We start from the raw sequence: 24,644 nt of genomic DNA on the forward strand, positions 1-24,644 counted from the left end.
GAACAATAGACACTGGGCTCTACATGAGGGTGGAAGGAGAGGAGCAGAAAAGATAACTATTGGGTACTGGGCTTAGTACGTGGGTGATGAAATAATCTGTACAAAAAATACCTGGGACATGAGTTTACGTAAATAACAAACCTGTACATGTACCCCTGAAGTTAAAATAAAATTTACAAAAAAAAAAAAGAGAAACACTCCTTGAAAAACAGCAGATAATACAAACCTTTAGATAATGTATCTGGTATACCAAATTAATAAAATATTTAAGATAAGCAATTATGGGTTTAAACATTGAAAAACTTGAAATTCCAGATCAGAAGTATACTGTGTAGTGGGGGTTCCTCCTGGTGATTATGAATGCATTGGTTGGGATTTCAGGCATAATGGATATGATAGTAACTAACAATAAGGTGTAGACACAGAGAAAAGTGGACACATCTGACAGTTATTTAGAAAGTAAAACCCAGAGGACTTGTGGAGAGATTAAATATCAGGAATAGATGGAAGTGAGTTGTCAGGAATGGTTTCCACATTTCACATTTACCCAATCTGATAAATAGTACTCATTCACTAAGATAGGGAACACTAGAAGAGTTTAGGAGTAAAAAATTCATATTTCTGACCCATTGCATCTGAGGTGGAATAATCAAGTAAGCAATTATATGCAAACCCTGGAGTTCAGGGAAACATTTTGAGCAAAAGGTGTATGTTTCTAAATTACATGCATAGAGGTAATACTTGAATGGAAAAACTGGATGAGACTGCCTAGGGAGAAAGTTTGGAGTAAAAAGAGAAAAGGCATAGGATAAAACTTTGAGGTACTCCAACATTTACTGGTTGGGTTAAGGAGGGGACTTTAAAAAGAAGATAGCCAAAGAGGTAAAACAATAGCCAGGAAAATGTAATTCACAGAAGCCAAAGGAATAGTGTTTCAAAAATGAGGGCACAATCAATAATATTAACTATAGCTGAGGCAAAAAAAAAAAAATGTTTAATTTAACAACATACAACTTACTGGGAACCATATGGAGAGAACGTTTTATTTGTTAGAGAGACAGAATTCAGTCTGGATAGATTGAGAAATGCTTGGGAAGTAAAAGCATAGTGTATAGTAAATTAATATACAAATAAATGTGGCTCTGAATGTGTGACACATGCTCCATGGCTAAACTCTTAAGGCTTATTACAGGAAATCCATAAACAACTCTGTTTTACTTAATACCCTTAGTTGTCTCTTACAAGGAAAGAGTGCCCAGATTAATCTCTTCACTAGGTGCCAGTTTATTCATTGAACACTTAAAAAAAAAAAAAAAAAGACCCAACTAGTTTCATTCTTCAAAGACTGTCTACTCTGTTTTTCTCTCCACTCGCTTATAAATCTGCTTTGCCTTTACACCCTGGTAATAATCTAATGACTGGTTCCCTAATATGAGTAAATTGGCATACAAAATAATTTTTTAAAAACAGGCTAATAGAGGACATGGAAATAGGCCTTTAGAGAGGAATGTGGATCAAATGAGAGATAAAAGAGCATATTTAAAAATTGAAAGGAAGGATAAAATTGAATGAGAGAAATTGAATTTACAAGAGAGAATAATTAATTAATCAAAGTCCTTGAGAAGGCATGGCAGGGCACAGTGGCTCACAACTGTAATCCCAGCACTTTGGGAGGCGGAGGCGAGGGAATTGCATGAGTCCAGGAGTTCAAGACCAGCCTGGGCAACATGGCGAAACCCCATCTCTACTAAAAAAAAAAAGTACCAATTAGCCAGGCATGGTGGCTCGTGCCTGTGGTCCCAGCTACTTGAGAGGCTGAGGTTGGAGAATCACCTGAGCCCGGGAGGTCAAGCCTTCAGTGAGCTGAGATCAAATCACTACAGTCCAGCCAGGGCAACCAGAATAAGACCCTGTCTCAAAAACACAAACAAACAAACACAAAGTCTTGAGAAGACAAGAGGATATGAAATCCAAAACAGAAGCAAAATAATTAGTCATATGTATAAGAAAGAACAATATATCTGTCTTAACAGGAAAAATGAAGGAGAAAATAAGTACAGATATTAATATTTTGTTAGGTAGCACGAATTGAAGGAGTTCCAACCAATGGCTTACATTTAGAGTATTCCAAGTGTTTGGCAGCCAGACCAGTATTTAAAGTAATAATTGGAAAAACAGAAATTAATAGTTCAAGAATAAGTTGCCTAAATTAGTGATTTTTAAAATAAAGTAATTTCATTAATGACAAGGTCTACAGTGTGACTGGAAGTGGAAGCCACAAAATCTTTGGAGATGAGGAAGTCAAGAAAGTAAGAGGCCAGGGTTTTGGATAGGTCATGTACATTGACAGGACTAAGTGTAAAAGAATAGTAAAAGTAAACCCATTAATAAAATAATAAAAAGAGGTTGATGGATGAAAAGAAGATGACAAGATGAACTTCCAAAGTTGCAAAGAAGACCACATTTTAAGAGGGTAGGGGAATAGTAGACTTCACTCTAACCCTACCTCTCTGGAAGGATAATGACCACTATGCCATAATCAAAGAATGACTAACACTTTTCCAATGTCAGTCAAATGTATCCTAAAGCAAAGAGTATGCAGACCACGAAAGTCTTCTATTCTGGGACCAGAGATAAAACAATGAGAAGATGCTAGGATACAGTCCCAGTTCATGCATTTAAGGTTCTATCTATATTTATCCTTTAAGTTTACACCCCCAAAGAAACTGGCCTCTTTTCTTTGAAAAGCCTGGGCTTCAAGAGTGTTTAATTGGACTGAACCATAAGTGTGACCAAATGAGAACTAAAATAATTCTGTAAATCTGTAAAGCTACCCTGGAAATCATTCCAATATACTAACAGCATATATAAAGTATTTTCCAAAGTAGAATTAAAAGCTCCTAAGGACAGAGATCAGTAGTTCTCAAACTAATGGCAAAGTACCTGAATCAAAACTGTAAAAGAACATCATTAAAATAATATATTTCATCTATAGAAAATCAATACATAATTTTATGTCTATACATATATCATCATTTAGCATGATTTTTTAAAATACGGTAGAAATTTTTAAAGTGAAAGATTCTCTCATCACCCTTTTATGTAAATTAGAAAAAAATAATAACTTAGTTTCCATTACTCAATTTTAGGAAAAAACATGTGTCAGTCAAACTTGGAGTACACCAGATATATGCAGGGACATAGGGTGTAAGTCACTGAGAAATATTTTATCCCATCCACTTATTCCTTGTCTACCTAAATCAAAAGATTACTTTATAACCAACAGTTATTCAAAAATGACTTATACATTCTTAACTTATACATAATCCAAACTGGTTTTCAGATGAGTTAAAAAATATTAACAATTTTAAAACATTAGACTTACTTCTTCCATCTGATTGACTTGCCACTGAAACCACTTTAAGAAAACAAAAGAGGGACAAAAAAAGAAATAGTGACTATTTAAATTGCAGCAATGAAATAAATATCTATATAAATGTGTGTCTGTGTCTGTGACTCTTCATCCATCAAATATCAGCCCTGACTGAAATATCACTTGGGATTCAGAATGGGGCTAATGCACTATACAAATGAACATAAAATTCTTAAACATATAGAGCAGCAAGTATGGAATTCCTTCTACTCCCTTAAAATTTAGAAACCTCTTCTTCATTGGCATGTATTTCTGTGTTAAGTTTAATAGGCTTAAGCTGTGATATATTGAACATACCTTAAAAAGAGATTCCAAAATCTGAAAGATAAAGTTTTAATTAAAATGTTTAAAAATAGAACACTTCACAATGTATATTTAGTTCAGTCTTTTGCAATTTTCAATCACAAAAATGTACTATTAAATTATAACTTTATAAATCTGTAGTTGAAAATTATAATTTTTTATTTACAGACAGTGCTTTTAGTTCACCTTGCATAGACAACTTCATTCTAGAATTTAAAAATAATTTTTCTTTTTATATATAGAAAGGGGGAAAGAGGGAAAGAGAGACAGAATCTCACTGTCACCCAGGCTTGAGTGCAGCAGCACACTCATAGCTCACTATAACGTTGAACTCCTGGGCTCAAATGATCCACTTGCCTCAGCCTCCTGAGTAGCTAGGACTACATGGGCACGCCCCTATACCTGGCTAATTTTTAATTTTGTTTTTAATAGGGACAGAGTTTGGTCATGTTGCCCAGGTTGGTCTCAAACTCCTAGCCACAAACGATCCTCCTATCTCAGCCTCCCAAAGCACTGAGCATGAGCCATCATGCCTGGCCCTAATACATCTATATCAGGAGGCCCCCAAACAATTCCCAAATGTATTTCGTATATTTTCTTAATATAGGTAAGGAGGCTGGGTGTGGTGGCTCATGCCTGTAATCCCAGCACTTTGGGAGGCCAAGGCAGGCGGATCACCTGAAGTTGGAAGTTCGAGACCAGCCTGACCAACATGGAGAAACCCCCATCTCTACTAAAATTACAAAAATTAGCCAGGTGTTGTGGTGCATGTCTGTAATCCCAGCTACTAGGGAGGCTGAAGCAGGAGAATCGCTTGAACCCGGGAGGCGGAGGTTGCAGTGAGCCAAGATCATGCCATTGCACTCTGGCCTGAGCAACAAGAGCAAAACTCTGTCTCAAAAGAAAAATATATATATATTTATATTTATATTTTTTATTTATTTTATTTATGTATATAGGTAAAGAATAAAATTTAAATTCCTCTCAGAAGAGCATTATATTTCTTTTCATACAGCAGCAAGTACAATAACGAAAAGCATCACCTTCCCAACACTATCTTCCCAATACAACTCTGTTCCTGCTAAATGGTCCAGAAATCAAGATATAAAATATTATAATACTATTTAATATTTTTAATGAAAAATACAAAGTACTTGCTTGAGAAATTATAAGAGAAACTGAATAAATATACAAAACCCAATAGAAACTGAAATCCACATATACATTCAACCATTCTGTTTTTCACTTATAGTACAGTATTCAATAAATTTCATGAGCTATTTAACACTTCCTTATAAAACAGGTTTTGTGTTAGATGATTTTGCCCAACTGCAGGCTAATGTCCAGTGTTCCCAGCACATTTAAGGTAGGGTAGGCTAAGTTATGATGTTTGGTAGGTCAGGTGTATTAAATGCACTTTCACCATATGAAAAATTCAACTCAGGCCGGGCGCGGTGGCTCAAGCCTGTAATCCCAGCACTTCGGGAGGCCGAGACGGGCGGATCACGAGGTCAGGAGATCGAGACCATCCTGGCTAACACGGTGAAACCCCGTCTCTACTAAAAATACAAAAACTAGCCGGGCGAGGTGGCGGGCGCCTGTAGTCCCAGCTACTCGGGAGGCTGAGGCAGGAGAATGGCATAAACCCGGGAGGCGGAGCTTGCAGTGAGCTGAGATCTGGCCACTGCACTCCAGTCCCGGGGAAGAGCAAGACTCCGCCTCAAAAAAAAAAGAAAAGAAAAGAAAAATTCAACTCATGATGGGTTTATCAGTATGTAACTCCCTCACAAGTTGAGAAGCATCCATAAACAGCTCAAAATATCAATATTTACCACTTAAATATCTGTTAAAGTGATTACATTTGCTACAAAAACAAAAATCCCGCCCTATCAAATTGGGTAAAAGTTTTCCATTACATTATTAAAGTAAAATGTTACTATGTGCATTCAGGGAGTAACATAAAATTGAACAAAAATTAAGTTAGATAAATTAAATTTATCTTCCACAACACTAACTCTAGATCTGTGGTTCAAAAAGTAAGGTGCCATAGCAACAGCATCAGCACCACCTACAAGCATACTTACTAGTACTGAAAATTCTCAGGCCCCACCCTACCCTAGTAAATCAGAAATTCTAGAAGTGGGACTAGCAATTTGTGTTTTAACTAGACCTGCAGGTGATTGCTTTGCATGCTAAAGTCTAAGAATCACTAAGCTAAATAATAAGAAAGCATAAATCTAAGCAAAAATGGCTGATACCCTTCAGGAAATATACCAAAGCAAATTAACGTCTGTGTCAGAAGAAAAATATTTTCAGCTACGTAAGTGTTTAGAAAATAATGTCCACTAGGCCGGGCGCGGTGGCTCAAGCCTGTAATCCCAGCACTTTGGGAGGCCGAGACGGGCGGATCACAAGGTCAGGAGATCGAGACCATCCTGGCGAACAAGGTGTAAACCCCGTCTCTACTAAAAAAATACAAAAAATCAGCCGGGCGAGGTGGCGGGCGCTTGTAGTCCCAGCTACTCGAGAGGCTGAGGCAGGAGAATGGCTCAAACCTGGGAGGCGGAGCTAGCAGTGAGCTGAAATCCGGCCACTGCACTCCAGCCTGGGCTGCAGAGCAAGACTCCGTCTCAAAAAAAAAAAAGAAAAAAAAAAAGAAAATAATGTCCACTAAAGCACATTATACCTAGAAATAACTAATTTTTTCCACTGTCAAGAGAGATTCCAAGGTTCTCAAAACTTCCCTGCCTGCACTGGAACCTGATGGGAAACATTAGCATATATCAATTCAATCACTCATTGTAGCCACAGTTCTACAATAATTTAAACCACTCCTAGCTTAAGGAGAACAGTGCCTTTCTCAATTACTGAGGAAACCCACAGCATCAATTACCGATACTGCTAAATCTAGATCATTATTGATAAAAATGAGTGAAAAATAAAAACGGATCCACTGTGAAATGCCTTTTTATTTCGTAATGATTTGTTTAATCTTTTACTTACTGATAAGTAGACATTATCTATATAATCTAGATAATCCTTTATGTGATTAAATACACATATACATCAGGTATACATGATTCAAATTTTGTCCCATTTGAAATTTCTCTTGGAATTCTTTATATAATAGAGGTTATAAATTTAATATAGGTGAATTTATCAATATTGCCTTTTATGATTTGTATTTGTTTTGTGATTGTTTCTTGCTCCAAGTCATATACTTATATCAGTATCATATTTGATCATATATCAAATTAGTTTTTTCCTTATAAATAACCAGTTGATCCAAAGCCATTTATTATACAGCTGGCTCTGTCATCAACAAAATTTTCCATATACAGAAGGGTCAATATCTGAGACTTTGTTCAATTTCATCAGTTCATCCAGGCTTGCACCAAAAGCACATAATCATAATTGATAGAGCTGCATAATGAATCTTGATATCTGTTAGGGTAGGTCCTTTCACCTTGTTCATTTTCTTCAGGTCTCACTTGGTTATTCTTGGTCTACTGAAATGCTATATATATAAAATTCAAAGTCAATTGTAAATTTGCATCAAGAAAAAAACTATTAGGGTATTTGAAGAGTGATAACAGCAAAAAAAAAAAAAAATTGTGCAGTAGGGAAGTCCAAGGGCCTATGCTCCAATTTTGTTAGAACTCTGAAAAACAGTTAAATATTTAAATCAACTAAGTAAAGCCACATCAATAAAATGTGGCTTGAACACCACAGCAGAACTGTGTGGTATTTTAACTCGGTCTTACCCCACCCTGTCCTCCAGCACAGGAGAAGTCTTAAAAACAGCAACCCTCATTTTGAGTGGTTCTGGAGACAGCATAGCAGACATATTCCCAAGAAATTGTGTGAGTGTTTTGAGCTCTCTAGAGTTCCCACTTTTGAGCTCTCTAGAGGTTCCCACTAAACTGAGTTAGTTTCACCTAACTCAGAACTCTCCTAGGGAAGAAAAGCAACTAAATGGAGGGCCTTAAAAGTGTCCCTGTTTGCAGACAACACGAGCATATACGTATATATCATATACATAGAAGACTCCACCGGAAAACTTTCAGAATTAATGAATAAATTCAGTAAAGCTGCAAAATACAAAATCAACATATAAAAATCAGTAGTATGTTTATATACTAACTGAAAAAAGAAATCAAGAGACCAATCCCATTTATAATAGCTACAAAATAATATATAAGATACCTAGAAATAAATTTCACCAAGGAGGTAAAAGGTCTCTACAATGAAGATTATGAAATACTCATGAAAGAAATTAAAGAAGACACACGCAAAAAGACAAAAGACATCCTATGTTCATGGATTAGAAGAATTAATATTGATACTGGGCTTATGCTCAGTATCATTTTGACAGGGATTTCACTGAATCTGCAGATAGCTTTCAGTAGTATGGTCATTTTAACAATATTAATTATTAATACCATGACATTCTTTACAGAAATAGAAAACAAATCCTAAAAATTCATGTGGAACCACAAAAGACCCTAAATAGCCAAAGCAATCCTGAGCAAAAAGAAGAAAGCTAGGGGCAACACACTACCTGACTTCAAAATATACTACAAAGTTAGCCAGGCATGGTGGTTCATGCCTGTAATCCCAGCAGCTTGGGAAGCTGAGGGAAGAGGATCCCTCAAGTCCAGGAGTTCGAGGCTGCAGTGAGCTATGATTGTGCCACTGCACTCCAGCCTGGCCAACAAAGTAAGACCTTGTCTCTTCAAAAAAAAAAAGCACACACACACACGTGCAAACACACACACAACATACTCTTCAAAGCTATAGTAGCCACAACAGCATGGTACTGGCGCAAAAACAGACGCACAGACCAATGGATTCCAATAGAGAACCCAAAAAATCCACTTATTTATAGCTAACAAATTTTCAACAAAAACACCAAGAACATTGGGAAAAGGACAGTCTTTTCAATAAATGGTGCTGGGAAAACTGAATATCCATAGGCAGAAGAATGAAACTAGACCCCAGTATCTCACCAGATGCAAAAATCAGCTCAAAAACAGCTTAAAGACTTAAATATAAAACCCAAAACTATGAAACTACTGGAAGGAAACAGAGGAAATGCTTTGGGACATTGGTCTGAGAAAATATTTTATGGGTAAGACCTCAAAAGCATAGGCAACACAAGCAAAAACAGACAAGTGGTATTATATCAAACTAAAATCCTTCTGCACAGCAAAGGAAACAATCAACAGAGTGAAAACACAATCTTCAGAATGAGAAAACCTATTTGTAAAGCAAATTCATCTAACAAGTGAAGAATATTCAAAATATGCAAGAAACTCAGACAACTCAATGGCAAAAAAAAAAAAAACAAAATCTGATTTTAAAATAGGTAAATGGCTTGAATATTTCCCAAAAGAAAGATAAACAAATGGCCAAAAAGTATAGGAAAAAAATGCTCATCATCACTAATTATCAGGGAAATGTAAGTCAAAACCACAATGAGATACCATCTCACCTCAGTTAGAATGGCTATTATCAAAAAGACAAAAAATAAATACTGACAAGGATGCAGAGAAAAGGGAACATATATACACTTTTGGTGGAAATGTAAACTAGTAGAACGATAATGAAAAATAGCATGGAGTTTCCTCAAAAAACTACAAATAGAGCTACCATATGATCCAGTAATTTCACTACTGGGTGTATATCCACAGGAAAGGAAATCAGTACACTGAAGAGACATCTGTACTTCCACGTTTATTGCAGCACTAAACTGCAATAGCCAAGATATAGAATCAACCTAAATGTCCATCAACAGAAATTAATAAAGAAAATGTGGCATATAGGGAGAATGGACTACTATTCAGCCACTTTTGGTTCCAAAAAAGATTTCACTCTTAATTCCAAAAAAGAATTAAATCCTGTCATTCACAGCAACATGGATGGGCCTATAGGATATTAGATTAAGAGAAATAAGTCAGGAACAGAAAGATAAATATTTCATGTTCTCGCCAATATGCAAATACTAAAACAAGCGGATCTCACAGAAGCAGAGAGTAGAATCATGATTACTAGAGGTTGGAAAGGGTAGGGGTGAGGGAGGATAGGGAGAGGTTGGTTAAAGGATAAAAAATTACAGCTAGATAGGAGGAATAAGTTATAGTGTTCTACAGCCCTATAGGGTAACCACAGCTAACAACAGTTTATTTTATATATATATATATCTATATATTCAAATAGCTAGAAGAGAGGATTTTGAATGTTCTCATCACAAAGAAATGGTAAGTGTTTGAGGTGATGAATATGCTAATTACTCTAATTTGACCACTACACATTGTGTCAAAATATTGCTATGTACCCCACAAATATGTATAATTATTACATGCCAATTTAAATGCTATTGCCAAGAAAAGCAATAAATTAAGTGTATTCTATTATAAGAAAAAAAGACAATTTCAACAATTCCACTGCAGTCTTACCTTTTACTCATAGCTAATTGATAAGGGTTATGGTACCAAACCATGACTATGTGGTCATTCTCCGTAATGGTCAATCATTCTCTCTTTGAGGCTGATTGCCACAACCTTAATATTTATTAACTACCTTGTAACTATTAACTACCTTGTAACTACTTACATGCTCTTAGTGAGGGAATATGGTAGATTCATTAAGATTCACACAACTATTGAAGAATTAATTCAAAGTTCATGTCTTATTTGTGGTGGTTCAGTGACATAATCTTTGCATTTGGGCATAGTAAAAACCCTTGATGGTGATTTAAAAAAAGAATAAAAAATAAATAAATAATGCTTTCCAATGCCATTTATAATTTCTTAAGACACTGGATCTAGGTTAATGTTGGCTGACTGGATAGCAGATTCAATTTTCAACAACCAGTACAAGTCTGATATTTTATACTTGACCGTATATACAGAATACATACATTTTGTTCTTCTTTAAGTGCTGCTTCTAGCTGAGTTGCAAATTGTGAACAATATGTCAAGAATGAATTCATATCATCCCCAACCTTTTGAAAAGAATAATAAAACATAAAGTTACTTTTATTTAAGAGTCCACATGTCTGTCTTTTTCTAGCATATTTACTTTTTGAAAAATTTTAATTTTGCATAATTTATGTCCCTTCAAACATTTATGGCAAGAAGCCATGCTTCAAATGCAAATTCTCCCAGAGAGAAAACATGGAAGAAAGTACACTCTGGGAAGTGGCCCATCAGTGACATATACCCAGCTATGTCTCTCCTCTCATTCATCTCTACACAGTTCCAGAAAATCCAGCATCCCAGCCTTACAGTCCTGAAATTTCTGGATGGCCCAATAAAAGGTACTCATTACCACAAAAAAAATACCTCTTGGTGTTAGAAAGTGACTACTACCTATGACATCTAACTGTATACTTGCCATGAACTGCAGTCTTCTGCTCTCACCTAATGGACAATGTAAAACTTTGAGGAAAAAAATAGTTACAGCTTAAATATCATAATGACCAAATCCCTTCTAGTAAAGCAGTGATTTGTAAATCAGAGAATTGACTCATGATAAACAAATATTACAGGCTTATATACAGTTAGAATTTTCATAGAGTGGTTCTCCATGAAGAATATATTCCCTGAGCATTACATTTAAAGATACTGAGCCAGGTGCGGTGGCTCACACCTGTAATCCTAGCACTTTGGGAGGCTGAGGCAGGTGGATTACTTGAGGTCAGTAGTTCAAGACCAGCCTGGCCAACATGGCGAAATCCTGTCTCTACTAAAAATACAAAAAAATTAGCTGGGCGTGGTGGTGCACACTGGTAATCCCAGCTACGTGGGTGGCTGAGGCCTGAAAAACGCTTGAATCCAGGAGGCAGCAGTTGCAGTGAGCCAAGATCACACCACTGCACTCCAGCATAGGTGACAGAGCGAGACTGTCTCAAAAAAATAAAAATAAATAAAATAAAACAAATAAATAAATGAATAAATATACTGAGAGGCTCACATACTTTTTGTCACAATAAAGACCTTTAATCATATAGGAGACAGGGAAAAAAAACTGAAATAATCCAGCAGAGAGGAAAATGAACAGATTAGTGTTACTAATCACAAATATAAAGTGAAACCATTAGCCCACTTCTTCCACCCACATTCAGGTGCCACAAATATAGAGAAGACAGAGAAATATAGAGAAGATAGAGATTGATTTGACTGAGTTTATAATTTAACTAAATAAGACCAATAAAGCAGAACAGGGCAAGAGAGTTAAATACATATGAAAGGTAGTGATAATAATAGTGGACCATGCTATTTAAGCTGGGTAAGTAAGGGCACAAGGAGGATTTGGGACACTAGAAAGGCAGCAGGATCAATGGATTATGGTTCCCTGTGAAATCAAAGGATTTTTGGAGTCACAATTTTGGACAGACTGAGTGGGAAAGACAGGAGGTGGTGGCCAGAGATTAGGATGACTGAAATTCAAATTCTGAAATAGTTATGGTAGGGACTACAGGATATCACTTTGTCAATTAGTGGTTGAGGTAAAATAAAATACAAGATCACTGGAGGAAAGAAATTCAGTAAAATAAAGGTGGTATCCGAAGGGCTGATTTCTTCAATTTTGTCAGTATTGGAGACCACAGGAATGTGAACTTAATTTCATTTTATTTTATTTGTTGGTGGTTTTTTTTTCAACTTTTGTTTTAGATTTAGTGGGTACATGAGAAAGTTTGTTACCTGGATATATTGCTTGATGCTGAGGTTTGGGGTATCAATGATCCCATCACCCAAGTCCTGAGCACAGTACCCAATAGCTAGTTTTTCAACCCTTACCCCACTTCCCTCCCACCTCTAGTCATCACAGTTTCTATTGAACTTCAATTTTAGATTTTAGTTTTGGTTCTTTGATTCAATCCTGGCAGAGCTTCAAAACATAATAACCACAAGGTCATGCAGGATAAGGACTGTGATTACACAGTCCTTTTAATAGTTGGGTAATGACCACCACAATAAAAATATAAAACATTTCCATTATTTCAAAAAGCTTCGCTGTACTCTTTTGCAGTCAATTCTCCCCTCCTACCTTAGCTCAAGACGACCACTGGTCCTTTACTACAGTTTTCCCTTTCCCAGAATTTCATATAAATAGAATCATATGATATGTAGCCCTATTTATTTAGCTTCTCCACATCCTAATGTTTTTGAGATTCATCCACATGGTTCTATGTGTCAGTAGTTTGTTCCTTTTATTGTGAAGAGTATTTCATTGTATGCTATACCACAATTTGCTTGTCCATTCACCAGTTAGTAAATATTTGGGTTGCTGGATTCAGTAGCTATTCTGGCTATTATGAACAAATTTTCTATAAACATTTATATACAAGTCTTTGTGAAGATGTATGTGTTCATTAATCTTGGATAATCACTTAAGGGTGGAACTGGTGGCTATCTTTTAAGTATATGTTAAACTTTATGAGCAGCTGTCAAACTGTTTCTCAACATAGCAGTCCCACTTGTGTTCCCACCAGCTCTGTATGAGAGTTCCTGTGGCCCCGTATCTTTACCAAAACTTGATTATTGTCTATCTTTAAAATTTTGGTCATTCCTAATGGTATGTAGAACTCCTTTTCTGCAACCCTCTTGGCAAAATTCAGGTCAAGAGGGATTTGGTTGGGTTGAGTAATTTTCTAAAAGGATCATTTTCATGGATAGGAAATTCATTCCAAGAACATATAAGTAATCCAAAAGAAAATATTTTAAATTTATATATATATTTTTTTTTTTGATGATAATTGCAATTTATTAGTCCATCACCATTTGGAACAATAGATGTCCTAATGTAATTAACCATTGAAAGAAATATATTTTAAGTGTCCTAAATTGCATTTCTTTTTTTTTTTTTTTTTTTTATTGTACTTTAAGTTCTAGGGTACATGTGCATAACGTGCAGGTTTGTTACATATGTATACTTATGCCATGTTGGTGTGCTGCACCCATCAACTCGTCAGCACCCATCAATTCATCATTTATATCATGTATACCTCCCCAATGCAATCCCTCCCTCCTCCCCCCTCCCCATGATAGGCCCCAGTGTGTGATGTTCCCCTTCCCGAGTCTGAGTGATCTCATTGTTCAGTTCCCACCTATGAGTGAGAACATGGGGTGTTTGGTTTTCTGTTCTTGTGATAGTTTGCTAAGAATGATGGTTTCCAGCTGCATCCATGTCCCTACAAAGGACGCAAACTCATCCGTTTTTATGGCTGCATAGTATTCCATGATGTATATGTGCCACATTTTCTTAATCCAGTCTGTCACAGATGGACATTTGGGTTGATTCCAAGTCTTTGCTATTGGGAATAGTGCCGCAATAAACATACGTGTGCATGTGTCTTTGTAGTAGAATAATTTATAATCCTTTAGGTATATACCCAGTAGTGGGATGGCTGGGTCATATGGTACATCTAGTTCTAGATCCTTGAGGAATCGCCATACTGTTTTCCATAACGGTTGAACTAGTTTACAATCCCACCAACAGTGTAAAAGTGTTCCTATTTCTCCACATCCTCTCCAACACCTGTTGTTTCCTGACTTCTTAATGATTGCCATTCTAACTGGTGTGAGATGGTATCTCATTGTGGTTTTGATTTGCATTTCTCTGATGGCCAGTGATGATGAGCATTTTTTCATGTGTCTGTTGGCTGTATGAATGTCTTCTTTTGAGAAATGTCTGTTCATATCCTTTCCCCACTTTTTGATGGGGTTGTTTGTTTTTTTCTTGTATATTTGTTTGAGTTCTTTGTAGATTCTGGATATTAGCCCTTTGTCAGATGACTAGGTTGCAAAAATTTTTTCCCATTCTGTAGGTTGTAGTATCATGCTGTTTTGGTTACTGTAGCCTTGTAGTATAGTTTGAAGTCAGGTAGCATGATGCCTCCAGCTTTGTCCTTTTGACTTAGGATTGTCTTGGCAATGCGGGCTCTTTTTTGGTTCCATATGAACTTTAAAGCAGTTTTTTCCAATTCTGTGAAGAAACTCATTGGTAGCTTGATGGGAATGGCATTCAATCTATAAATAACCTTGGGCAGTATGGCCATTTTCACGATATTGATTCTTCCTATCCATGAGCATGGTATGTTCTTCCATTTGTTTGTGTCCTCTTTGACTTCACTGAGCGGTGGTTTGTAGTTCTCCTTGAAGAGGTCCTTTACATTCCTTGTAAGCTGGATTCCTAGGTATTTTATTCTCTTTGAAGCAATTGTGAATGGAAGTTGATTCCTGATTTGGCTCTCTGTTTGTCTGTTACTGGTGTATAAGAATGCTTGTGATTTTTGCACATTAATTTTGTATCCTGAGACTTTGCTGAAGTTCTCTATCAGCTTAAGGAGATTTTGGGCTGAGACCATGGGGTTTTCTAAATATACAATCATGTCATCTGCAAACAGGGACAATTTGACTTCTTCTTTTCCTAACTGGATACCCTTGATTTCTTTCTCTTGCCTGATTGCCCTAGCCAGAACTTCCAACACTATGTTGAATAGGAGTGGTGAGAGAGGGCATCCCTGTCTTGTGCCAGTTTTCAAAGGGAATTTTTCCAGTTTTTGCCCATTCAGTATGATATTAGCTGTGGATTTGTCATAAATAGCTCTTATTATTTTGAGGTACGTTCCATCAATACCGAATTTATTGAGCGTTTTTAGCATGAAGGGCTGTTGAATTTTGTCAAAAGCCTTTTCTGCATCTATTGAGATAATCATGTGCTTCTTGTCTTTGGTTCTGTTTATATGCTGGATTACGTTTATTGATTTGCGAATGTTGAACCAGCCTTGCATCCCAGGGATGAAGCCCACTTGATCATGGTGGATAAGCTTTTTGATGTGCTGCTGAATCCGGTTTGCCAGTATTTTATTGAGAATTTTTGCATCGATGTTCATCAGGGATATTGGTCTAAAATTCTCTTTTTTTGTTGTGTCTCTGCCAGGCTTTGGTATCAGGATGATGTTGGCCTCATAAAATGAGTTAGGGAGGATTCCCTCTTTTTCTATTGATTGGAATAGTTTCAGAAGGACTGGTACCAGCTCCTCCTTGTACCTCTGGTAGAAATCAGCTGTGAATCCATCTGGTCCTGGACTTTTTTTCGTGGGTAGGCTATTAATTGTTGCCTCAATTTCAGAGCCTGCTATTGGTCTATTCAGGGATTCAACTTCTTCCTGGTTTAGTCTTGGGAGAGTGTAAGTGTCCAGGAAATTATCCATTTCTTCTAGATTTTCTAGTTGATTTGCGTAGAGGTGTTTATAGTATTCTCTGATGGTTGTTTGTATTTCTGTGGGGTCAGTGGTGATATCCCCTTTATCATTTTTTATTGCGTCTATTTGATTCCTCTCTCTTTTCTTCTTTGTTAGTCTTGCTAGCGGTCTGTCAATTTTGTTGATCTTTTCAAAAAACCAACTCCTGGATTCATTGATTTTTTGGAGGGTTTTTTGTGTCTGTCTCCTTCAGTTCTGCTCTGATCTTAGTTATTTCTTGCCTTCTGCTAGCTTTTGAATGTGTTTGCTCTTGCCTCTCTAGTTCTTTTAATTGTGATGTTAGAGTGTCAATTTTAGATCTTTCCAGCTTTCTCTTGTGGGCATTTAGTGCTATAAATTTCCCTCTACACACTGCTTTAAATGTGTCCCAGAGATTCTGGTATGTTGTATCTTTGTTCTCATTGGTTTCAAAGAACATCTTTATTTCTGCTTTCATTTCGTTATGTACCCAGTAGTCATTCAGGAGCAGGTTGTTCAGTTTCCATGTAGTTGAGCGGTTTGGATTGAGTTTCTTAGTCCTGAGTTCTAGTTTGATTGCACTGTGGTCTGAGAGACAGTTTGTTATAATTTCTGTTCTTTGACATTTGCTGAGGAGTGCTTTACTTCCAATTATGTGGTCAATTTTGGAATAAGTGCGATGAGGTGCTGAGAAGAATGTATATTCTGTTGATTTGGGGTGGAGAGTTCTATAGATGTCTATTAGGTCCGCTTGGTGCAGAGATGAGTTTAATTCCTGGATATCCTTGTTAACTTTCTGTCCCGTTGATCTGTCTAATGTTGACAGTGGAGTGTTGAAGTCTCCCATTATTATTGTATGGGAATCTAAGTCTCTTTGTAAGTCTCTAAGGACTTGCTTTATGAATCTGGGTGCTCCTGTATTGGGTGCATATATATTTAGGAGAGTTAGCTCTTCCTGTTGAATTGATCCCTTTACCATTATGTAATGGCCTTCTTTGTCTCTTTTGATCTTTGATGGTTTAAAGTCTGTTTTATCAGAGACTAGGATTGCAACCCCTGCTTTTTTTTGTTCTCCATTTGCTTGGTAGATCTTCCTCCATCCCTTTATTTTGAGCCTATGTATGTCTCTGCATGTGAGATGGGTCTCCTGAATACAGCAGACTGATGGGTCTTGACTCTTGATCCAGTTTGCCAGTCTGTGTCTTTTAATTGGAGCATTTAGTCCATTGACATTTAAGGTTAATATTGTTATGTGTGAACTTGATCCTGTCATTATGATATTAACTGGTTATTTTGCTCGTTAGTTGATGCAGTTTCTTCCTAGCCTCGATGGTCTTTACATTTTGGCATGTTTTTGCAATGGCTGGTACCGCTTGTTCCTTTCCATGTTTAGGGCTTCCTTCAGGGTCTCTTGTAAGGCAGGCCTGGTGGTGACAAAATCTCTAAGCATTTGCTTATCTGTAAAGGATTTTATTTCTCCTTCACTTATGAAACATAGTTTGGCTGGATATGAAATTCTGGGTTGAAAATTCTTTTCTTTAAGAACGTTGAATATTGGCCCCTACTCTCTTCTGGCTTGTAGAGTTTCTGCCGAGAGATCTGCTGTTAGTCTGATGGGCTTCCCTTTGTGGGTAACGCGACCTTTCTTTCTGGCTGCCCTTAAGATTTTTTCCTTCATTTCAACTTTGGTGAATCTGGCAATTATGTGTCTTGGAGTTGCTCTTCTGGAGGAGTATCTTTGTGGCATTCTCTGTATTTCCTGAATTTGAATGTTGGCCTGCCCTACTAGGTTGGGGAAGTTCTCCTGGATGATATCCTGAAGAGTGTTTTCCAACTTGGTTCCATTTTCCCCCTCACTTTCAGGCACCCCAATCAGACGTAGATTTGGTCTTTTGACATAATCCCATACTTCTTGCAGGCTTTGTTAATTTCTTCTTTTTTCTTTTGGTTTCTCTTCTCGCTTCATTTCATTCATTTGATCCTCAATCGCTGATATTCTTTCTTCCAGTTGATCGAGTCGGTTACTGAAGCTTGTGCATTTGTCACGTATTTCTCGTGTCATGGTTTTCATCTCTGTCGTTTCGTTTATGATCTTCTCTGCATTAATTAGTCTAGCTGTCAATTCTTCCACTCTTTTTTCAAGATTTTTAGTTTCTTTGCGCTGGGTACGTAATTCCTCCTTTAGCTCTGAGAAGTTTGATGGACTGAAGCCTTCTTCTCTCATCTCGTCAAAGTCATTCTCTGACCAGCTTTGATCCGTTGCTGGCGATGGGCTGTGCTCCTTTGCAGGGGGAGATGCGCTCTTATTTTTTGAATTTCCAGCTTTTCTGCCCTGCTTCTTCCCCATCTTTGTGGTTTTATCTGTCTCTGGTCTTTGATGATGGTGACGTACTGATGGGGTTTTGGTATAGATGTCCTTCCTGTTTGATAGTTTTCCTTCTGACAGTCAGAAGGACTGTCTGTTGGTCTGTTGGAGATTGCTTGAGGTCCACTCCAGACCCTGTTTGCCTGGGTATCAGCAGCAGAGGTTGCCGAAGATAGAATATTGCTGAACAGCGAGTGTACCTGTCTGATTCTTTCTTTGGAAGTTTCCTCTCAGGGGTGACGCCACCCTGTGAGGTGTGGGGTGTCAGACTGCCCCTAGTGGGGGATGTCTCCCAGCTAGGCTACTCAGGGGTCAGGGACCCACCTGAGCAGGCAGTCTGTCCGTTCTCAGATCTCAACCTCCGCGTTAGGAGATCCACGGCTCTCCCCAAAGCTGTCAGACAGAGTCGTTCGCGTCTGCACCGGCCCCGCTCTTTCCCCTAATGGACTGCAGCTGTGCGCTGTCCATAGAGGTAGAGTCTACAGAGACAGGCAGGCTTCCTTGAGCTGCTGTGAGCTCCACCCAGTTCGAGCTTCCCAGCGGCTTTGTTTACCTACTCAAGCCTCAGCAATGGCGGGCGCCCCTCCCCCAGCCTCGCTGCTGCCTTGCGGATAGATCGCCACAGACTGCTGTGTTAGCAGTGAGGGAGGCTCCGTGGGCATGGGACCCTCCCAGCCAGGTGTGGGATATATTCTCCTGGTGTGCCTGTTTGCTTAAAGTGCAGTATTGGGGTGGGAGTTACCCGATTTTCCAGGTGTTGTGTGTCTCAGTTCCCCTGGCTAGGAAAACGGATTCCCTTCCCCCTTGCACTTCCAGGTGAGGCGATGCCTCGCCCTGCTTCAGCTCTCGCTGGTCAGGCTGCAGCAGCTGACCAGCACCGATTGTCCGGCACTCCCTAGTGAGATGACCCCAGTACCTCAGTTGAAAATGCAGAAATCACCGGTCTTCTGTGTCGCTCGCGCTGGGAGTTGGAGACTGGAGCTGTTCCTATTCGGCCATCTTGCTCCGCCTCCAAATTTATATTTTTAAAAAGAAAATCGACCCTTTTCAGTGTTAATGTCTCTATACTAGGGTTGCATATACTTACAGATAAAGATAATTCTTCATGTTCACGCTTTACAAATGGTTCTTCTCCATTCTGATCACAGTGTCCATAGGTTTCTTCCAAAGTGGAAACAACCTGTAAAAAAAAATAAAAAATCAAAGCCAATTTGATACTTTAATAGTTTTAAATTAATTATATTAAATGTAAATAATATTCAGTCAATTATGCCAGGACCTTTTTACCAGTAAGACTTATTTCTTCCAGTGCCACAAACTTAAATTTTCCATCCCATACCCAATTTCATGTCATCATGAGGAAAAAGCAATATTCCTTAACCTTACTCCCTAGCAAAGGAGAGATGCTCTGTGACTCTACCATTTCTGTGTTGATAGGTATCTTAAAATGGAGAGGGCCTGTCCATGAGTGGTTGAAGCATTAAGTAGAGTTTTCCTCAAAGTCTGCCTTGATTTTCTCCTCCGAAGAGAGTTAGGGAATATTGAAAGATGGAGACCAGAAAGCAAAGAATTTTTAAAGAAAATTATCTGGCCTAACCCCTCAAACTTTCAACAAACTTGTACTGTACAAGTTTGATGTACTGTATCTTTTTTTTATATTTGTGCTCTTCCTCATTGTTCTCACTTGATATTTGGTACATTTACAATTCAATTCTGCATCGCGGTGAAAAAAAAAGAAACTCAGAAAAAGGAAAACTTTTCCCCACATCAAGAGCTAAAGATTTGGCTGGGCGCGCTGGCTCACACCTGTAATCCCAGCACTTTGGGAAGCCGAGGCGAGTGGATCACCTGAGGTCAAGAGTTTGAGACCAGCCTGACCAGTATGGCGAAACCCCATCTCTACTGAAAATATAAAAATTAGCCAGGCGTGGTGGCATGCTCCTGTAGTCCCAGCTACTCGGGAGGCTGAGACAGGAAAATTGCTTGAACCCGGGAGGCAGAAGTTGCAGTGAGTCAAAATCACGCCACGGCACTCCAGCCTGGGCAAAAGAGCGAGACTTCATCTCAAGAAACAAAAAAAGAGCTAAAATTTCTGAAATGCAGAGTTTAACATAGTAGAAATGCAGGACTTAGGAAGGCCTGCTTACAAGGTTGGCCTTAACCTGGCATCTGAGAACTTGGATATCAGGAGGGTTCTCCCCATTCACTGACAGAAGGAGCTCACTGTCCCTAACTGTTTGTATAATGGGGTTTATACTGAACCTCCTTTCCTTGTGAGAGTCTGAAATTTTCGTACATGCTAAGTACAGAGTAAATAGTAAACAACTCCCAATAAATCCCAGGGCACTAAGTTGCTAATGATTTTCCCCAGCAGACATTTCATATGTGTTGTCACAATTCATTGCTAAAGAAATTAAGCATGTCCTGGGTGACTCTAAGGGGAAAAGACTCTTGCAAGCTTAGATCTGATTTTCTCCTAATTTCACCTCATGTGCCTACTGTAATAAATCTTAACCATCAGTATGACTATATGTGGAGTCATGTGAGTCCTCCTAGAATATCACCAAACCTGGGGTGATCATGGGGTCCCTGCAACACAGAAACTAACAAGCCTCTTACCATCTTCAGATGTTTGATAATTTTTCCGATCATTTCATCTTCCGGTAGTAAGTTCTTTGTCTTACTCGATGGAATGGGCAAAGCATACCGTACAATGGATTCTCCTGTTGGTGGAGATCTTAGAACCATTGGTTCAATTTTATCATGAATTAATTTTGCATTATGTTTTTCCTTCAGTTTAGGTGATAATGGTAAATTATGTAGTCCTTTTTTGGTAGTTAATGCTGGAACAGTTGCCGATTTGTTACTGGTGGTCAACAGATGCTTTACTGGTTTCATTTTGTTACTGACTTGGCTTCCAAATTATAGATGAAAAAAATTTATTCCTCCCTGTGGAAAAAAATTAAAAGAGATTCAGAGAAAACACCAGGTTCTAATTAAATTCACATACTACATTTCTCCTTTTCTGATGCTTTAGCAATTTGCTCAGAGTACATTAAGCAACTTCTGGAAGCTACAATTACACTTCGGGCTTTTTTGAGTCACAGTTACTCAAACAAAACAAACAAAAATAGAATGCAGTTATCACAATATCTAATGTATATCAAGAAGTTATTTAAACCTAAGTATAATAACAATAACAGTAAAAGCTCCATCATTTTTAATCTAAGGTATGCCCTTTATGTACATCATTATTCCATTTTACATGGGAGTAAACTGAGCTCAGACAAGTTAAGTGACTAACCAAGAGTTACACAGCTAATAAGTGTTAAATTTTTCAGAATTACAACATAGGTCAAGTTGGCTACAAATCTTGCTTCTTTTCTATACCCTTTGCTCCCCATATGGAAAATGTTGGGTTATTTTACCTATAGGACTTACAGCATTTCCTGTAAGTAAGGGGGGTTGTAGATGAAAACATTTCAGATTTAAAATGATAAAAGGATTATCAGTTGCTATGAAGATGGTGAATCCTAAAATCAACTCTGAAAAAATGAAAAATAGAAAGGAAAATATTCCTAACAACAAAAAACAACACAAACAAAAAAATTTTTAACTGTAAGAAACCCCTAAACAAAGGCTAATTTGTTTATGGGGCATTTAGGATAGGAATATAGGGACTGAAGAAGCCAGAAGCAACAATGACAGAATACATTCAGGAAAAAAAAATTACATTTTCTTCCTACCTTTCTCCCATATTTGAGCTAATATATGTCCTTAATATACATCTTTATTCCCACAGGAGCAGTAGTCTTGGCCCAAGGTATCATTAGGGTAATATTAAGGCAGCATCAAAGCTATGCTAAGAAAGTATTAACTAGATAGGTCTTGGGCTTTTATTCCTCTATTTTTCTCTCCCCTCAAAGCTGACTAAGACTCAGGACAATGCCACCTCCCAAATAGTTTAAAAGTATAAGCCTAACCATGGAAATTGTCAAGTACAGTGGCAAAATTAAGATAAAGTAATGTAACACTGGTACTCTGTTATCTGAAGCTCTCTGTACTTCAGCTTGTCCCATTGTTATGTGTTGAACTGTGTCCCTGAGAAAGATATGTTCAAGTCCTAAGCCCACAGCACTTTGAATGTGACCTTACTTGAAAATAGGGCCTTTGCAGCTATGATAAAGTTAAGATGGCTCCTAAATCTAATGACTGGTGTCACTACAAGAAGACTGTATAGCGACAGGCAGAAGTTAAAGTGATGCACCTGCAAGCTAAGGAATATCAAGGATTGCTAGCATCCACCAGAAGCTTGTAAAAACCAGTGAAAGATTCTTCCCTAGAGCCTTCAGTGGGGAACATAGTTTTGCTGAAACCTTGATTTCAGTTTTCTGGCCTCCAGAATTATGAAATAATAAATTTCTGTTGTTCTAAGCCACCCAGTTTGTGGTACTTTGTTACAGCAACACTAATGTCTTAGTCTGTTGAGGCTGCTATAACAACACACTATAAATTACATAGCTTATAAACAAGAAACATTTATTTCTCACAGTTCTGGAGACAGGAAAGTTCAACGACAAGGCACCAGCAGAGTTGGTGTCTGATGAAAGCCCAGATGCCAAATAAATGGTGCCTTCTCTCTGTGTCCTCACATGATGGAAGGAGCAAGGGAGCTTTTTCAGACCTCTTTTATAAGGGCACTAGTTCCATTTATGAGGGTGCTTTACTCATGACCTAATCACCTCCTAAAGGGCCCATCTCCTAATTCTACCATATGTTGAACTGGGGCCCAATTTCAACATATGAATTTGGGGATGACACAAGCGTTCAGACCACAGGAAATATCTAGCACTTCAAAAACAAACACACCCACATACTTTCCCTAAACTTCCAGGAGGAACACAGGCTGGGAACTGGCTTTTGATCATCTCCTAATAATAGATCATCAGACAAAGTAGGTGACACCCCAAGGGTATATGAGCTCACAGGCCAAAACTACTTGACAACTGAAAAAAAGCAATCATTAAAAAATAAAAAATAGGCCAGGCACATTGGTTTACACCTGTAATCCCAGTACTCTGGGAGGCAAAGGCGGATGGATCACCTGAGGTCAGGAGTTCGAGACCAGCCTGGCCAACATGGTGAAACCCTGTCTCTATTAAAAATACAAAAAAATTATCCAAGCGTGGTGGTGGGCACCTGTAGTCCCAGATACTTGGGAGGCTGAGGCAGGAGAATCCCTTAAACTAGGAGGCAGAAGTTGCAGCGAGCTGAGATTGCGCCACTGCACTCCACCCTAGGGGATGCAGTAAGACTCCATCTCAAATAAATAAATAAATATAAAAATAAGAAACTAAAAAACATGTTTTAGTTGTAGAATCATTAAAACAGAGAGACTAAAAATATATAAACACACAGAAAGAGAATATTAGCCATATAAAACAGGTATAAGAGGTATTTTTAAGACCCAAGTGAAAATATTAAAAAATGAAAAATATAATAGATAAAATAGCACAAGTAATCACAAAATAATACTGCTGAAGAATAAAACCTGATGCAAAGAATAAAAACAGTTGAGGAATAATCCAGCTGAAGAATAAAAAATGATGCAAAGATCAGCAGCATTTATCACATATTCCTGAATATTAATAAAATACACATCAATAGTGATAAGTATTAAAAGCTAGTAGCAGGTTTGAAAAAAATATAATTAGCATTTCTACTGAAAATGAGAAAATAAAGGCCTATATATTTGTTAATAACAATAAACATGATTGAATTTTTGGAGAAGCAGTATCTAATCTTCAGAAGATCATCCAATAAATATTAAGAGACTAATAATAGGATTTTTTTATTTGCCAGAAACCATGGCAAAAGTTGATGGTATCCTGTCAGCACATTTATGCAAAACACAAATATCAATACCAAATAGTATAATATACTATTTCAGAGAATAAAATATAAAAACAAATAATATAACTTACAGATGTTATAAATAAAATCACTTTGAATAAAGTTTTAAAAACTAATAATTTCTCAATTATTTTGGACACATGGACAGCAGATAACAATTGTTGATGTAATTATGAATTTCCAAAATCCAGATATTTCAATATGTGAACATTTATTAGGATTTTAACAAGTAGATGATGACACCCCGCTGGAAAAGAATCATATACATGTTTAAGAGATTACTTATAAAAAATATAAATTAAAAACATATAATATATATGGGGCCAGGGATACACGCCCTTAAATACGTCTGACAAGCACAAACTGAAAATTCTCAAAAACTAAAATTCTAAGACATT

General features: G+C 37.5%; 1 protein-coding gene across 2 annotated transcripts in view; it reads right to left on the reverse strand.

Annotated features, from left to right (window-relative positions):
- CCDC7 (coiled-coil domain containing 7) overlaps positions 1 to 24,644 on the reverse strand; it is a 438,580-nt gene that overhangs the window by 411,668 nt on the left and 2,268 nt on the right. For both annotated transcript variants that reach the window (XM_033208742.1, XM_033208741.1), the window contains exons 2-6: positions 20,953 to 21,282; positions 19,421 to 19,513; positions 10,659 to 10,742; positions 3,731 to 3,751; positions 3,386 to 3,418 (exon numbers count right to left, since the gene is read on the reverse strand). In XM_033208742.1, coding sequence (XP_033064633.1) covers positions 3,386 to 3,418; positions 3,731 to 3,751; positions 10,659 to 10,742; positions 19,421 to 19,513; positions 20,953 to 21,231 — 510 coding nt within the window. In that variant the 5' untranslated portion in view covers positions 21,232 to 21,282. The remainder of the gene's footprint in view (positions 1 to 3,385; positions 3,419 to 3,730; positions 3,752 to 10,658; positions 10,743 to 19,420; positions 19,514 to 20,952; positions 21,283 to 24,644) is intronic.

This window comes from Trachypithecus francoisi, unplaced genomic scaffold (assembly GCF_009764315.1).
Source record: "Trachypithecus francoisi isolate TF-2019V2 unplaced genomic scaffold, Tfra_2.0 Lachesis_group9, whole genome shotgun sequence".
NCBI lineage: Eukaryota > Metazoa > Chordata > Mammalia > Primates > Cercopithecidae > Trachypithecus > Trachypithecus francoisi.